We start from the raw sequence: 18062 nt of genomic DNA, 5'->3' as shown, positions 1-18062 counted from the left end.
GCTGCTCACTTTTTATCTTTCTTTTTTATGGGGGTGGGGTGAGGTATATGCACTAAGCAGAGAGGTATTTCTGCTGCCTCCGCAAATAAGAGGCCGATATAATTGAAAGCCGAACAGTGGGCTGAAATTTAAACTCCTTGTCCTTCAGCCTCCGGGTGCTGCAGCTGTAAGACAAGACTTTTATTTATGCTACTGCCTTTCACGTGCACTTTGTCGCCGCATGCCAAGCCCACATTATTGTGTTGTGGTAGTGCAATTGCAACTGAAAACTCTTCCAAAGTTCAACCTTTTCTATCTACAGTACTTGCAATGTTTTATTAACTTGTAGATCTTATATTTCAGCTAAATGTTGGCTTATTTTAGCCTATTGCCCATTGCGACATTCACTGTTGACAGAATAGCCTGGGCTGAATACAGAAACAAAAAAGTATAGGCCTACACGACCACCCAACTTCTGACCAATTACACTGTCAGAACTCAAACGGTAAGACATCTAGACGTGCTGGAGCGGCCGCAAAAAGTTCTGAGACAGCCCATCAGAAGTTTTAATTGACATCATTCATAACCAACCCTATCGGTCGGATGGGAAGCATACTGTATAACCCCCCCTTTTGGATTCACCCAGGGGTGTCACACCAAATTCTGGGCCCTGGGTACAAGGATTCACTGCGGGGCCCCCCATGAATGTTAACTATTGAAAAATAGCAGATATGAGTGCCGCGCTGCGAGCTTGTAGATCTGCTATTTTTGAAAAATTGTGAAAATGTGTGCAAGAAACCCATGTTTCCATGTCAGTGATGCTCAAACTTTTTCATGTGAAGGACCCCCAAAATGATGTGAATTTGGCCACGGACCCCCATCTCAAAATATTTAGTTCCAGGGACCCCCCCCCCCCCCCAGAAGCAAAATTTTAGTTACAAATGTTCACTTAAAAAACACATATATTCAAAGATTTGCGCACATTTTCACGACTTTTAAAAAATAGCAGATCTACAAGCTCGCAGCGCGGCACTCGGTGCCGCGCTGTGAGCTTGTATATCTGCTATTTTTCAATAGCTAAAGTTACTAGGGCCCCTCCACCTTGGGCCCTAGTAACTCAGTCCCACTTTCCTACCCCTTGTGACGCCCCTGGATTCACCTAGCATGAGGGTTTGCCAGAGATGTTGATCTCACAGCCCATATCTGGTTCTGCTCCATGTGTATCTGGGTTCCTGGTGTCTTTCTTCCCCTTCGTGTCCTCCTCTTCCTCTGCATTACACAGCTTATAAATAGGATTTGGGGTATTATTGAGAGTGATGATTCCCAGTCAGACCTTCCCCTGAACCACCATTAATCTGATTTAGGAGATGCCCTACTCTACAAGATACTGTAAACTGGTACACAGCCATCCACAACCAAACTCCCAACAAACCTGGTTGGCTCCAGAACCCTAGGGGTCCTATAAGTTGTAACCACTGCAACCTCTGCATAAATGTTATACAGACAAAGACTGACTTCAACATTAATCTCTTCATTAACTATATAAAACCTTTTAAGATACAAAAGTGGGAGATCCGGGCACTTTAAAAGGAGGGAACTTTTTTATGCCAACATGTTTAGACCCTACTCAGGGCTAAAAGACTATAAAACCTTGTTTGTTATCTATAGAATGTCCAAGTTGCTCAGTCATTTTTACACTGTCCACTCAGTTATTGTAAACACAATTTGGACTCCTATAACAGTAACCCATCCACATTTCACGCCCTTGACATTGACAACATCCCATCTTCCACGAAAAGTTGCTAGACAAACAAAACAGATTCATAGTGGCAAGCCTTTTAGATCGACAATGTACAGGCTATTAAACATGTTTAAATGAGTACCTAGATTATGCTTACTTGAAAACATTTATTAGTTGTTGTTGTTTTCTTTTCTTTTTTTACATATTCTTTAGTTTTTTGTACCATTGCCATGTTTTGTATTCACTTTGTTGCTCTTTAATTCAGCTTAGATAAACAAAGTGGTCTGAAACCATTGTTCGTTATGCTGCTCCTTTGTTCAGCTTTGAAAAAATATTGCAAGACAAAATTAGTTTTTTACAGTATGTGACTACACCCTCTGTAGGGCACAACACCATGTCCAAGTGGAAGATTTCTCTGGTGGAATACCACCTAGGTCTAGGTGTTTCACGAGAGCAGTTTGACTCCCTGACAAAGGCTTTACTTATTAAACCAGGGAAAGCATCTACAGTATATCATTTTAGATTTTAGATATAGCAACATATACAGCAACATTGTGGTTTTGAACAGTGGTCCTCAAAAATAGCAGATGTGCAAGCTCACAGCTAACGCGTCACTTCGCGCAGCGCTACGAGCTTGTACATCTGTTATTTTGGAGCGTTTATTAAACAATCTTGAAAGTGTATGAATTTTTTTGAATAACATAGACATTTTTAACACAATTCTTAAGGGGTCCCTGGCACAACACATTTTCAGATGGTGGCCAAAATACTTTTTTGGGGGTCCTTGACGGAAAGAAGTTCGAGAACCACTGATTTAGAAAAGTGGTTCTTAAAGTGGATTCCAGGGACTCTGTGGGTTCCTTCATGGGGGTCTAAATTGACCCATACAAGTCTATAAATGGTAAATAGTGCATTTTATAGCACTTTTATCCAAGGTGCTTTACATAGATTGTGCATTACATTCACACACGGTGGAGGAAACCATGCAAGGCACCAACCTGCTCACCGGGAGCAACTAGCAGAGTCTTCTTGCTCCTTCGTGCTCTAATGACCATACCCTTGAGCTATGCCGTCCCTAGTCTGTAATTCTGACAGTGTACAAATGGAACCATTTGTACACTGTCAGAGTTAAGAGGAGACATTGAAATTTGAAAGTTTGAGAAACACTGATTTACAAGACATTTGTAAAATCCTCCATGTTCTGGTCTTCTCTCCCTCCCACCATCTCCCTCCATTTCTTCTCCCTCTCCCATCACCCTTTCTCTCCCTCTCTCTCTCTCTCTCTCTCTCTCCGCTCTCCATGGTTGCCCTCTTTCCGCTCCACCTCCAGTGCCCTCTGCCCTCGCCTCCTGCAGCACCCGTGTGAGAGCACCATGATGCTCAGCAGCTCCGTGGAGGTGCCCAGCCCGGGCGGGCTGAGCGGGCTGAGTGCGGCGGCCAGGAACGCGGTGCGCTCCTCCAGCATCTCGGGGGCCATGTACAACCTGGAGAAGAGCCCGACGAGCAGCAGCCCCGACACCGCCTCGCTGGCCGGCTTCAAGAAGAGGCGCTCCAGCCTCGGCGCCAAGATGGTCGCCATCGTGGGGCTGTCGCAGTGGAGCAAGAGCACCCAGCAACTCAACCAGCAAGGTCAGTCGGATGGAACCATTTGGTTCCATGTGTACACTCCCAGAGTTAAGGGGTTCCTTGCAAATAAAACATTTGAGAACCACTAGTACTAGTTGGGCTCCTAATATGCAAGAGTATCATAGTGTTGTAGTAAATGAGTGTCATACATTCTGATGAAGAATTGACTTTCAGTAATCGGGTCTTATGAAAATAAGAACTTTATCTAAATTTGCCCACGGACAACTCAAAACCTTTGCCACGGGCACATTTGTCCGTGTACAGACATATTGATGACCCCTGGTCAAGTTTCATGATGGTTTCTTGTTGAGCGTTGCCGGGTCACTTGGGTGACTATTGTCGTACAGTTTTCTTTTTTCTCTCTCTCTCTCTCTAGGCGTTTTAACATTGTTACGTTTATTTCACAATGTCCTTAGGCTGTACTTGTACGTGCTCTTGTTTACACACGGCTCTACTCTCTCTCCCGGCACCATGTTTACAATGTTATACAAAACCCTCCTTGAAGGTCAAGGCGACTTGTGCAATTTAATGATACCACTTTCTTTGCAACTTTCTTTCCAATTTCAAGTGCATTCCTAGGCTCAGGCTTTCACATCCAAGCCCCTGTCATCTTTCTCTCCATTCTTTCTCTTAAAGACCATCAGCCCTCTCTCAACTTGCGCTTGCTTTACAAGAGAGAGGGGGACCCTGATAGCTTCATGATAATGATTTTAATTTAAACACCCCATGTTTGGTTCACGGACCAATCTTTATGAGTCGAGAGTAAATATCCTGTTGTTTGTGTTTCCCACATAAAAATATGTACTTTTTCATCAATTAAAAACCAAATGTTTTTTTTTTTTTTTCAAAAGTATTTAATGAATACAATCTAATAATTTCCATAAAAAATATACATTATAAATTAAGTTTAAGAAGTAGTGAAAATAGCAGATCTGCATTGTCTTTTAGGTCTTGAGCTAAAAGGTTTGGGAGCCACTGGATCATTCAGTGCATCTGTTCAGTGGGTAGTGGAACTGTACTGTATAGCATGTTCCTATACGCGCGTTACGCCCTCCCATTGAAAAGAGTGGCTGGTCACGTGTATCGAAGGAGACGCCTGGTTGTCTACTACCGGTATCTCTATCTCTAACCCATGCCGGACTAATGGGACGTCGGACTATCGAAATATCCTGTCCAGAAGTGACTGGGACTTAAAAACTTGATGGGGTGAATTGAAAGAAAAAATATAAATGTAACTGAAAATAAATATTACCAGTAAGACGCCTTATATCGCTGAAACAGCGGGAGTTAAACTATTAATCTGGCTGGTCGAGTCATCATTGTGATGTCAGAACAGGTCAGCTACCGGTATATCCCTATTTGGAGTCTGTGACTGTGAGGTCAGATGGGGAGGTATTGGCCAGCTCCATACGTATATGGAGATGTCTTGGCCATACAGTATATGGAGAGTGACATGAGGCGTCCGTGAGGTCAGATGTAGATAGCCTAGTAAACGTACAACTTCCGTAATCCAGGAAATGCTTTCCGGAAGAGGGCGGTTTACGAGGCTAAGATGTAGAGGTATTGGCCAGCTCCATATATGGAGATGTCTTGGCCATATATGGAGCGTGACGTGAAGCGTGACGCACGGACGGACGAACGGACATAGATGATCTGCAGGTTTTAATACTAAATGAACCACTAAAAAGAACTCTCTCCTGCGCTTGGGGTTTTATCTACAGATAGAATCTCTTATTTTTTTCTCTCTCTCTCTCTCTCTTTTGTATGGCAGAAGCGTGGAGTGCTTTCTAGCACATTTACTGAGGTAATTGATGTTATTACTAACCTGTATGGAACATCAGCCGTTCCATGCTGCGACATGTGTTGATATTAGCATAAGCCATTGTGAACCGTATTCAGCAATGTGGACTCATCAGTCTCCATTATGTAACCGCCATTACATACTCTTATTGAACAAACTCTAAAGTTGCTCTGCCCTTTGTGTTGGGATGTTGTCTATTCTCTCCCCCCCCCCCCCCAAGTCCCGTTCAAGAGGCTAAAAGGCTATTGCGCGGGTATATTGAACTCAATAGCCTGCCTGGCTGTGTGGCTAACATAGCAGCTACTAGCGAGGCTGGTGGCTGTGTGTTGATAATAGTGGCAGTGTGCTCTAATATGTCTCCTGTGGGGTGTAATTACAGAGGCTGTGCAGCTGCAAAGAAAAGTATTTCTCACTTGGCTCCTCGATGGCAAACACAAGCCCACTCACTCTCAGTGGGGATATTGGAAAACATGCCATCCATACAGGCTCAGTAGAGAGAGAGAGAGAGAGAGAGAGAGAGAGAGAGGGGGGGGGGGGAGGGGGGGGGGGAGAGGGTAGGGGGTGGGGAGAGAAAAGAGAGCAGAGATGTAAGCTCATGACGACAGCCTGGCTCCAAGGCACTGTTCTTTGTTTCAGCTGCAAACACTTGCGACTCCGACTCTCCAAATCCACTTGGGGTTTCTTATTCAGCTCATTTCTGTGTGACCTTTTTTTTAGGGTGTGTGTGTGTGTGTGTGTGTGTGTGTGTGTGTGTGTGTGTGTGTGTGTGTGTGCGTGTGCGTGCATGTGCGTGTGCGTGTGCGTGTGTGTGTGTGTGTGTGTCCTCGTTTGTGAACTTTCATACATGCACGATGAACATGTGTGTGCGCTCCTGTCCTGCGTATAATGTACTGTATGTTTGTCTATGGTGAGTGGATCACTGGGCCTTAGTGTTCTGTTCTGAGCTCTAACACTGTTGGAGTGCTGTGAGTCAGACTGGTCGACTGGAGGGCTGCTGGCTGCTGTTTCAGGATGTTCTACCCTCTGTCTACGGCCCGTTTTCGTCTGTCTGTGTGTTTAGTTTTTTTGCATGCGCGTGAATGTGCATGTGCTGTATGTTAGAGAGAGACATGTAAATGGTTGGGGTTATTCCTCCTAATAAGTCTCTGTCAGCCGGGGTAGTTCTGAACCATGCTGGAGTCATACTGAACTTATCGTTATCTGTAATGTATAACATTACAAACCCGATAGAGCATTTTTGTTTTTAAATAAAAATGTCAACTTCGTGTTGATTATACTGTTTGAAGATCTGGATGCCTTCTGTATGTTCTTCCAGTGTTTCCCCTATATGCATTCTGCAGCAATGGCTCCAGCTTATGTCTTTTTAAAGTGAAGTTCTATTATTCTCTTAGTACGGACACTTCATGACCAGTTACACACTTGTAAGACGTGACTCTGTCCGGACTCTTTGAAAAGTTACGAGACACTCTTTGATCTTTGCCACATTTGCCAGCATTTTCCTTGTTCTTCTGTTTTTATCTCTGAGCACATATAGAAACAAGTTAAAAAAATCAATCAATCAAATATTATGTGAATATTCTCCTTTTACAATGGAAGTCTATGGGTCGTACTAGGCATAGACGTACTCTCCCATATTCAGGTCAGTTACTGTACCTTTGCGCTTACCTGATCATCTAAGCATATTAAATCAAGTTACAACAGGTACCAGGTAGTTGTCAACATGAAGCAAACCAACACTGATCAGGATTATCATTTGCTGAAGACAAAAAGGTGTCCTGCAACTTCACTCCATTACAACGACTCCTGTTTGTGATCAAACTGGGGGTCCTTGAAATCAAAAAGGTTGAGAATCACTTGGACTGATAGAAGTGGACAGCAGACTGGTTAGATATTGCGGAAGAAGAGTGTGGCTTGTTTTGCAGGAGAGGACGATGAAAAAGTGGGAAATGAGCAGTTAAAAAAAGAACGGGCGCTTTGCTTGCTACGTCTTCTCATGCCAGCTCTGACATAGTGGCCATATGGCCAATGAATAGAGCAACACATGTGCGCAAATATGTAAACAAGAATGCAAACACGCACTTTAAGGGTGGGTGATATTAGGAAAACCTTTGATAATGTTGTTGAATACCTCGATATCGATATTACTTACGATATTAGTAAAAACAATTGCATTATATCGTTTTAATGTTTTTCTGCTTTAGGTCCACTGCCTGCCTAACCCAGATAATGAATAGAATATCCATGCATGCACACTGCACAGTACACATAGAATAAAGAAATTAAATGCCTTATTTCCATTTTCCAGCAATGGTTTTATTGAAATAACCACACCTGGTTACAGATGGATTGCTTTTTTGCATGTGCTACGTGCATACATAGTGTGTCTGTTAATTAATTTGACACATACACCAATACCTCATTTCAAGCCGTCTTCGTCGATTTGTATACCTCGCATGTTGATACCTCGATATCGTTAATTTTTCGATATAGTAACGCACATGTATTTGTCTTTTATGCTGTAGTCTTGCGGACAAGCCAAACTATACCTGTATGAGTGAGTGACAAATAAAACGTCTTTCTGTGATGATTGACACACACACACAAACACACACACACACACACACACACACACACACACACACACACACACACACACACACACACACACACATACACACACACACACACACACACACACACACACACACACACACACACACACACACACGCACACACGCGCGCACACAAATGCAGAGAGCTTGGCGCATTCAAGCACAGCTGACACTTGTAATGCAGGGAGAGATGTCGATATGTTCACCAGAGGGCCTTTAATGTCTCTCTGCTCCTCATGATGAAGGGGAGCACAATAGAGGAGAACGGGGGGGTGGAGGGAGGTCCAGGGGAGGAGGTGTGTGTGTGAGGAGGGGAGGAATGGGTTGAGGGAGGAGGCTGTCTAAATTTAGATGTTATCAGCTGGCAGAAGAACACAGAGCTGCCTGGCACAAAATCACAGTATCCTCTCCTCTCCTCAGTGGTGGATAAAGTACTCACATTCTTTTATTTAAATAAAAGTGTCAATACTGCAATGTAGAAATACTCCGTTACAAGTAAAAGTGCGGAATTCAAAATGTTCTTGAGTAAAAGTACAAAAGTGTTGGCCTCAAAATGTACTTAAAGTACCAAAAGTAAAAGTACATAATGTTTGAAAATAGCAGATCTACAAGCTCGCAGCACGGCACTCGGTGTTGCGATGCGACGCGTTGTGAGCTTGTAGATCGGCTATTTATATCTGCAAAGTAACTAGTAAATAAAGTTTTCAAATAAATATAGTGGAGTAAAAGTACAACATTTGGATCTGAGATGTAGTGGAGTAGAAGTAAAAGTATTGGAACTTGGAAATACTGAAGTCTCCTCTCCTCTCCTCTCCTCTCCTCTCCTCTCCTCTCCTGTCCTCTCCTCTCCTCTCCTCTCCTCTCCTGTCCTCTCCTCTCCTCTCCTCTCCTCTCCTCTCCTCTCCTCTCCTCTCCTCTCCTCTCCTCTCCTCCTGTTGTTCTCCCCATCACCCTTCTATTTTCCTTCTCTCTTCCTTTCAGCAGCCTTTCCACCTCTCATCTCATCTTCTCTCCTCTCCCCTCGTCCTCACCTTCACCTTCATCTTTGACTTCCCGTAACCACCTTGAGAGGTGGTTACGGGAACTAAATTAAGCGGATCGTCTCAGGCGGGCTCAAATGAATTCGCCCCGGGTAGTATAGCCATCAAATCCAATCTCACTCCAGTATTGTGGGTGTGGTGTCCTGAGCGCTGGTGCAAGTTGCTAACGAGATTACATTACTCTTACCAAGAATAGGGCATTTTTGCCGATCAACTAGGTTAATCCTCCCTTAGCTACAGTATTCCGGGAGACAAACAAAGCTGTTTACTGAGTGTCCCCCCCCGTCAAGTTTGGACGGAGGGAAACTGATCTCCCCTAATCTGCTCTTTTCTCAACGGATTGCACCATACGCCAGCCAGAAAGAAAGAATGTCCCAGGTGAACAGTAGGACTGCCCGAGACAGACAGACAGGCAGGCTCGAACTATTCAGAGACAGACAGACAGCCAGAGAGACCGGTGGACAATAGATGGACGACTTACAGACCACACGTGTAGCCAGCTACTGTAAATGAGACAAAAATATAGACAATAAGACTGGTGGACAAACTAAAGACGCGTCTCTATACTTTGTCATACGACCATGTCAAAGATTCCAAGCAGAGCGAATGCTGCATTTTTTCTAACGAAAGAAGGAAGTGTTGCATTGTTCCAGTCGCTCACTCAACAGGTGATAGGTACGTACGATATCCAAGAAGTCTTGCTTATTTTCTAATCTGCGGTCTGATGAAGACCTGAGATTCGACACGTATTGGTCATTTGTTTGCCTTGCTAAAAAGAACAGAATTTACCTTTGTTTTTCCTTTACAGTGTAATTATCTGCGCCACTGGGGGATTTAAAATCAAGAGAGCATTTTTTTTCCTCACTTCTGCATAATGTTTTATTTTTTGAGCCATAAGAGACAGACAGAGAGAATGGAAACAAGCAGGAGGACAACACAGACAGTCCTCCTGCTGGGTCTTTTTGGATTATTTGGCCTGCCATGTTGGGAAGTTCTTGTTTTGTTCAGCCTCTGTGGTCATTACCATCCCGGTCAGGTTGTCTGTCAGCGGACCATCTTCCCGGCGACATGCGTGTGGTTACTTTGGCTCATGCAGCGGGGTCAGGTCTTAGAGCAGCCAGTTAATTATCAATCAGTCCCAGCTTGAAACGCTCCGTTGAACACAAGAGGGTGAGAGGGGGGAGAGTGTGCAAGAGAGAAAGAGTGAAAGAGAGAGATGGAGAGAGAAGGAGGAACAGGCAGACGTATAGGCAGAGAGAGAGAGAGAGAGAGAGAGAGAGATGGAAGCGAGTGATGGAGAAGGAGAATGTGGGGATTTATAGCTGCAGCTTGCTTCTTTCCAAAACGAAGGTTGTAAAAACAAAATGATGTAACTGCAGAGAAAACGAAAAACAAATGCATTCTTGCAATTTCATTTCAGTTCAATTCCAAGGAGCTTTACATTGCCAAAGCAAGTGTCATAATATCATGAAAAAGGGGAACATATATACAGTTGGAGGGGGTACAGCATTGTGTAAACAGAGCTATGTCACATTTCATCGTTATATACGTTATATATACAGGGTATATAAGCTTTTTGAATAGCAGCAATCTTTTGCAGTCGCTTGGGGACAAATAGCATCATTTTTTCTCAAAACGATTTTAAATAGTATAAAAAAAAGACTTGTATTTAAAATGCATTTAAAGGTAGCAGCTCTCTTTATATGTGCAGTAGGTCTAGAGATCACTCAATGGTTTGTAGTCCTTAGGGTGGTTGTATTCCATTCGCAAGCCTTATTTTATCGCAATAGTTCACAAATCCTGCTGCTGTGTTTGCACATTGTTGTATTTATCCCAGTAGGTATGGGAGTTTTTTGTTGTTGGTCATGTTTTCAAACTCACTTTGACTGTGGGAAGTACGTGTCTCTGATGTCTTTGGCATAGTGCGCAGGTGGTTAGGAAGTGTATCTCTGTCTCCACCACATTTGGTGTGCAGTTGGTGCATAGTCTGTCTTAGGAGCAGGGTCTGTGGTGGGTGGCCTTTCTTGAGTTGCAACTCCAAGACTTTCTAAATAGCTGATCATCACCACAGAAGGCACCAACGCAAACTTTGTGTGTGATTGGTCATAAATTCAAGTTGCTTGTGATTTATTTTGTTTTAACATATCGTCATTGTCGGGTGGAAACCTTGTATGTCCAAAACTGTTTGTTTTGTATTTATCATTTTTAAAATGATAAATGACCGTGAGGCGTTGTGTGCTTGTAGATCAGCTGTTTTCACTACTTTTGTGTGATTGATTGATTGATTGAAGACTTTATTAGAAGTTTGCATAGAAAAAGGTACAGTTTCATGACGGTACACTTCACTGGTACAAGGTCAACTAAAAGGAGATCCTCAAAAAGACTTAGAGCTTATTTCCATAGGAAACCATTGAAGTATCTCATATAAATGGACTTGTATGATGAAGCAGTGCTTTCCTTTGCGAAGAAATGTACACATTTGAAACTTGGAGATACAAGGTTTCTGCCCGACAGTGACGATACATACCATCATGTGCAGTTTTGAAGAAATGTTTAGTTTGCTTAGGAGGTAACATCACCTATACTACAGACCAACACAACCAGAAGCTGTTTAATTCGTGGAGAGAGAGATATCACACAGAAATGGCAAAATATCACCCGGGCCACTAGCCTAGCCGTCCGGTAGGGGTGTAACGGTATAGTAACTGAATCGAAATATCGAAATTAAAACAGCTAAAATTGAATCGTATCGTTTGATTTTGTATCGTATCGAATCGGCAGTGCAAAGAATCGATTGTATCGATAATACCTACTTGTGCATTGTATTTAGCATTTTTAAGAAGAAAAAATGTAAAGGAGGGGTTTGATTACTTTTCAATTCCATATAGCTACACTGGTCTATCGATAAATGTGTGTAATCTCTGGGTTCATGTCAAGGTGCAGGTTTGTCAATATACAATGTCCATGTATTTGGCAGATTTATCACAGTGTTTGCTTATTTATTTCCCTAAACTATGCTGAAAGCTTTAATTGGGAGGTAGAGGTGAAGGACGTAGAGGCAGGACTGCACCCCCCCTGTAGTGAATGAATAGTCTACAGAAGAGAGAGAGAGAGAGAGAGAGAGAAGTAATATGGAGGGAGGGAGGGTGCATGGTGGAACCAAATGAAGTGGAACTGATAGAGATACAAACAAACAAACAAACAAACAGAAAAGGCAAGGCAGACACAGAGGAGAGGAGAATGTGTCAGAGCATCAAAGCATTAAGGGCCAGTGTTGTTATGGTGTTGTTATTGTGGCAGAGTGTGTCTGCGGGGCGTGTTCTGGCCATGCTAAATTTGCAAATTGGTTCCAGTCAATTTGTTGCTACTGGCAACTGCTTGCCTGAGATTTATTTTTTCTCCAGAGCGTTTCTCGCCAACTCTTGGCTGCTTGCAGTCGCAAACGGCAACAACAACATGTGTTTATACAATGGTTAGTCATAACGGTATTGGAAAGTATTAGAGCTGTCCCCTCATGGTCGATGAATCGATGAATCGGTTAGTCACGAGTCACTTCTTGAAAAATGATTTGCACATCTCTTGTAAACTCTAGAGAGATACTTTATAACTCCTTAATTCTACCAGGCTGTCAACCTGAATAGGCTTCTCTCTGTATGATTGTACGTGTTGGCTGACAATGTGTCTTCTAAATCAAATTGCCAAAATGTATATTTTGGGCACTCCTTTTTTAAATGAAAAGAAAAAACAAACAAAGAAAAAACATTGCTCCTCTCATCTTATCTGCCAATGATCAGCCTTGAATAGGGCTGTCACAATTATTACATAATCGTCTAATCGTGATTATTTGACATAATCGCGATTATTTTTCATAATCGTCATCATCGTTTCCATGTTGAAAAATGTTCATATATTAAAAAGAACGTAAACAAGATGCGACGCGTTGTGAGCTTGTAGATCGGCTATTTCCACTATCAATGTTCTTTTCTAAGTGTAGTGTTGTCAAATATGTCAGTCATTTCTTTGTATATTTAGTTATGTGTCATATCTACCATGTGGAACTTAAAAGCCTAAAAGACAAAAAGAAATGTAATTGTCAACGACAAAAACACAATTAAATCGTTAATCGCAATTATTTGAGTGACAAATAATCGTCATGTAAAATGTCATAATCGTGACAGCCCTAGCCTTGAATAAAATGTCACTCACACCTGTTGTGTAACTCTCTGTATATCATTCATGTAGCCTAATGAGATGTACTCATATCATGTTGATCCCTGGCTTTGATTTATATATAGGGGAAGAGCCAGAGACAGGCAAACGTGCTCCTTCGCTGTATGCTTTAACCTCTCAATTACTGCATCCTCCCATTCCCACCTACACACGTACCGTACCGCTGTGCTGTTGCCTCATTATTCTGTGTTATGTATCAGGTGGTGTTCAGGGGTGCTATTTTGGTCCCTTTTTGGTTCTATTTATCACCTGCTGCTATTATTAGTATCGGTGGGGAGAGAAAAGACGCTTGCTCTCTCACTTCACGAACGCACGCACGGAGGCTGCGTCCGTGCGTGACGCGCGCACACGCACGCACACACACACACACACACACACACACACACACACACACACACACACACACACACACACACACACACACACACACACACACACGCACACGGTTGTCCATGCAGTTTAAATTGGTGAGTCACTCCATCAGTGAAAACAGTCCTATTTCCAGAGCAGGTTTATTTATGAGTTAAGAAACTGCGAGTCTCACAAACCCACTCACTTTGAAACAAGCAGATGATGCTCAGTACGCTGGAGAATTCAGAGAGACTTATTAGAGTGAGTGTGTGAGTGTGTGAGTGTGTGAGTGTGTGAGTATGTGAGTGCGTGTGTGCGTGCGTGCGTGTGTGCATGCGTGCGTGCATGTGTGCGTGCGTGTGTGTGTGTGCGTGCGTGTGTGTGTGTGCGTGTGTGTGTGTGTGTGTGTGTGTGTGTGTGTGTGTGTGTGTGTGTGTGTACACACACACATATACACATATCCACCTGTTTCCGTGAGAGTTTACTGTAGAATTATTTGTGGGACACTTTCGGAGAACAGCTGACATACAAGCTCATGTCGCGTGGCAGATGCAACCGCTATGAGCTAGATCACTCTTGGCTGCTGCGCCGGAACTGCTGCACTCCTTCTGCGCAATGCACGATGGGACGTTGGAAAGTTGTGGATAGACACACAATGCTGTCTGTGTATCAATATAATGGGAATCCAGTGTCTGTGATAATGAGGAGCTGGCTCTAAACCATAAATACATATTCACATCACACACACCTTACACAGCAATTGATTGCACACAAGTAAAGTTGATTCAGACAGGAGGAGGCAGCAGCTGCTGAGAGCTGTCTGAGTGTCTGCTATTTCACATTGAAATAAGTAAAATAAGTATATTAGCCAATTGATTGGATGGTGCGTTCATTATATAGGGCGTTTTCTGTAATTTATAAAAGAATTGTGAGGGCAAATACTGGGTGTACGTGATATATTGCTTTCGGCTCTCCGTTGGTTAGATATCCCTCTGTATGTGATCCAAATCTAGAGCAGATCAGCAGATAACCATGATGTGTGGCATTTTCTTTAGCACAGACTATACAAGGTTGACCTTACGTCACAGCTGCAGCTACTGTAACACACCTAATAATGGGTATGGGTGTGTTAGGTTTGGGTGTTCCAGTGTGCAAGCAGTAGTGACAATACTGTTGACTACTGTCTATCGTCCTTGTTGGGACGATTACAAATATTGAAAATAGCCGATCTACCATGTGTGCTTGTAGATTGGCTATTTTCACTAATTTTGTGCGACAGTCTTGTAAGATGAAGCAGGGCTTTATTTTATGAAGAATCACACCCAATGTGAAGTGAGTGGTGGTCGTGCTTGCATAACGTCTTCAGACTAGGATATAGGTCTAGGATGTAATTGGTGATGTAATACAGGCTACACACACACACATTGCTATAGCAAAACGCTGAGGAAAAAGTGGCTGCAGACACACGCACAGCCACTCTATAGCGGTTTACCACCGCTCAAAAAAAGAATTAGCAAATTGGAAACTTGGAGATACAAGGTTTCTGCCCGACAGTGACGCTATATGCTTGACATGAGCATCCATTGTACCAAACGGCAGCCCTTTAACAAAAGGCTAGCTGTTACAGTACAGTAGTTGATTCCAGTAAAGGAACACACACACACACACACACACACACACACACACACACACACACACACACACACACACACACACACACCGTGCACACAGAGAGGCATCCTGCTTCATTGCCCTGAACAACTCCAAGCTCATTAAGGATCCTCTGTGTGCCCATCTCCATCGCCATGACAACCACAGACACCGGCCTCCTCCCTATTGGCCATGGAAATGAAGAGAGAACAAACAAAAACACTTGATATGATGAGGAGGGCTGCGGGGGGAGGCAGATTTCTCAAGAGCACCGAACACTTGAAAAGAGCAACAGAGAGCAATTTCTTATTTTTGATGGTTTAATTTGTCCTTCACAATTGTAATTGTGATTTGGCACAATTGTAATTGTTATTTGGCAGCCAGCACGTGCCAATAAAGCCAAATTAGATTGAAGTGAATTGAGAGAGCGAGAAAGAGAGTAATAGACAACCAGAAAGACTCTCTAAATCAGGAGATAAGCAACTCTCAGGTCAGCATACACAAACTTTAGAAAGCCAATCAGGAGGGAATATGGGAAATGGGACATGTTGATGACATGACTTTAGAGATACTGTGTACAGCTTTGCATGATTTTGTGTTTTGCAAGAATCTGCCTCATGGTGGCGCTAGAAGAGGGCCATTTGAGAAATGAGGGGTGGAGGTTGTGGTTTGCCAGCCAAGGAGTGTGTGTGCAGACTGAGTTTGGCATGGATTGGGGCAACGTTGGCGGAGATATGAGTAGGGCAAAAGTGTGACGTAACGTGTGACGGACCGACAGACTGACAGACTGACTGACTGACAGCCGGTGGTGGTTTTGATAGTAACTGCGACCTGATGGTCGCAACAAAAGACAGACACATCGATAGGCCGGTAGAGATAGGAACAGAGAGGGGTGAACAAGAATGTTACGCCCGATCTATACTCCATGTAGCGCAGCGAAAATAGCCAATTTACAAGCTCACAGCGTACCGCGATGTGACACGTTGTGAGCTTGCAAATTGTCTATTCTCGGTGTGCAACACACCAGCGTGCGTATAAATCAGACTATAAGAGGGACCAGGGAGAGGAGAATGATGGGGCCCAGCGTTGCTACTGCTACCTATTTATAATCCTGCACTCCAGAATATATCCTACGTAAGGTGTGTCTGTATGGTCTGTGTATGTGCCTCTGTGTGTGTATGTGTGTGTGTGTGTGTGTGTGTGTGTGTGTGTGTGTGTGTGTGTGTGTGTGTGTGTGTGTGTGTGTGTGTGTGTGTGTGTGTGTGTGTGTGTGTGTTTGTGTCTGTGTCTTTGTCTGTGTGTCTGTGTGTTTAGGCGTTAGGGTTGGAGTTATGCCTCCCATTGCATTACGTGCCCGTCGTGAGCTTTTAAATCGGCTATTTTCGGCTTTAGGTTATATATAGGTTTGTTAAGGGTAAAATCATCAAACATTTGTATAAATGTCTTTCATGAACTGGACGTCCTAAAAGGTCCTCACAAGTATACAAACGTGTGCGTGTGCGCGTGTGTGTGTGCGCGCGCGTGTGTGTCTGAGTGGCAAGCATCATCACACTCATCACAGACGCCATGCTCTCTCCGGCTGCCATGACAACGTCTAGCCTCATCCCAGACAACGCCACCTGAGACGGCCGGCACCATAGCGACAGCCTCCCGTCCCTTCAGCTGCTGTAACCACATAGTCTCCCAAAGCCAGACAACTATTCCACACAGGGGTGTCACAAGGGTGGGAAAAGTGGGACTGAGTTACCAGGGCCCAAGGCGGAGGGGCCTTAATTATTTTATACTTTAGCTATTGAAACAAAGCAGATATACAAGCTCACAGCGCGGCACCGCGCTGAAAATGTTTGCAAATCTTTGAATATACCGGTATGTATTTTTCCAGGGGGGTCCCTGGAACTAAATATTTTAAGATGGGGGTCTGTGGCCAAATACATAATATTTTGGGGGTCCTTTTGAGCACCACTGACATAGAAACATAGTTTTTTTTTAAACCTTCAAAGACAAATCTTCACGATTAAAAAAAAAAAATAGCAGATCTACAAGCTCGCAGCGTGGCACTCGATGCCGCGCTGTGAGCTTGTATATCTGCTATTTTTCAATAGTTAAAGCACAAAATAACGCAGTGAATCCTTGTACCCAGGGCCCAGAATTTGGTGCGACACCCCTGATAGCGACGGCCTCATCCCGTCCCTTCAGCTGCCGTAACCACACAGCCTCCCAGAGTCAGACAACTATTCCACAACATTCGAATGCTAGACAGAGTCTGGGAACTCTTTCAGACGCTCTTTTCAGACCCCCGAAAGCTGAGAAAGGAAGCTGACAGCCATCTGTTTGTAGAATAACTTTAAAGATTTGTTTTTTTGGGGCTTTTATGCCTTTATTGATAAGACAGTAGACTGACAGGAAATGGGGGGAGCGATGGGGAGCAACACCCAGCAAAGGTCGTTCGGATCGGGAATCGAACCGGCGCCGCCGCCAGGCATCCATGCCTATGTGGCAATGCCTATAGCCCTAAGTAGTAGGCGCCTGGACCAGTAGGCCGGCGGGTGCCCCCGCAAAAATATCTTTAAAAATATCTTCAAAAATATCATTAATATTTCCATTTCTGATAAGCAGCTAGCTTTATATGCTTTGATTATTTGGATTTATATTAGGCGAACTGTGCGCGGCCGTAAAGACGAAATGGAAGCGGGGGCGTCACATCCGCCTCACTCTCAGATGACTTTCAGAGCTTCCGTGCTCCAGACCGTATGACGGAAGCATTTGACAAGTGTGGGAGGCAACAGCCTCGCGAGACTAGTAACTCCATGACACACTGCATGCTGGCACCAGGGTTGTAAACAGACACGATTATGGTTAACGTTACCCTCCTTACCGGTTCGATCCCTTAATGCAGTGGTTCTCAAACTTTTTCATGTCAAGGACCCCCAAATTGACACCTATTATTCCGCATACCCCCTTTGAGAAGATATGCCTGGGACCCCCATAAGATTCTCAATTAATTTCAAGGACCCCCAGTTTGACATGCATTA

The 18062-nt window shown here is 43.7% G+C and overlaps 1 protein-coding gene across 1 annotated transcript in view; it reads left to right on the top strand.

Annotated features, from left to right (window-relative positions):
• Nucleotides 1-3093: 3093 nt before the first annotated feature.
• rims3 (regulating synaptic membrane exocytosis 3) overlaps nucleotides 3094-18062 on the top strand; it is a gene marked incomplete at both ends in the record, with an annotated part of 39856 nt that continues 24887 nt past the window's right edge. The window contains one exon of the mRNA XM_080735049.1: nucleotides 3094-3349. Coding sequence (XP_080591175.1) covers nucleotides 3094-3349 — 256 coding nt within the window. The remainder of the gene's footprint in view (nucleotides 3350-18062) is intronic.

This window comes from Nannobrachium achirus (genome assembly GCF_963921795.1).
Source record: "Nannobrachium achirus genome assembly, chromosome: 10".
Classification (NCBI taxonomy): Eukaryota; Metazoa; Chordata; class Actinopteri; order Myctophiformes; family Myctophidae; genus Nannobrachium; species Nannobrachium achirus.
This window is presented reverse-complemented; position numbering and strand designations above follow the sequence as displayed.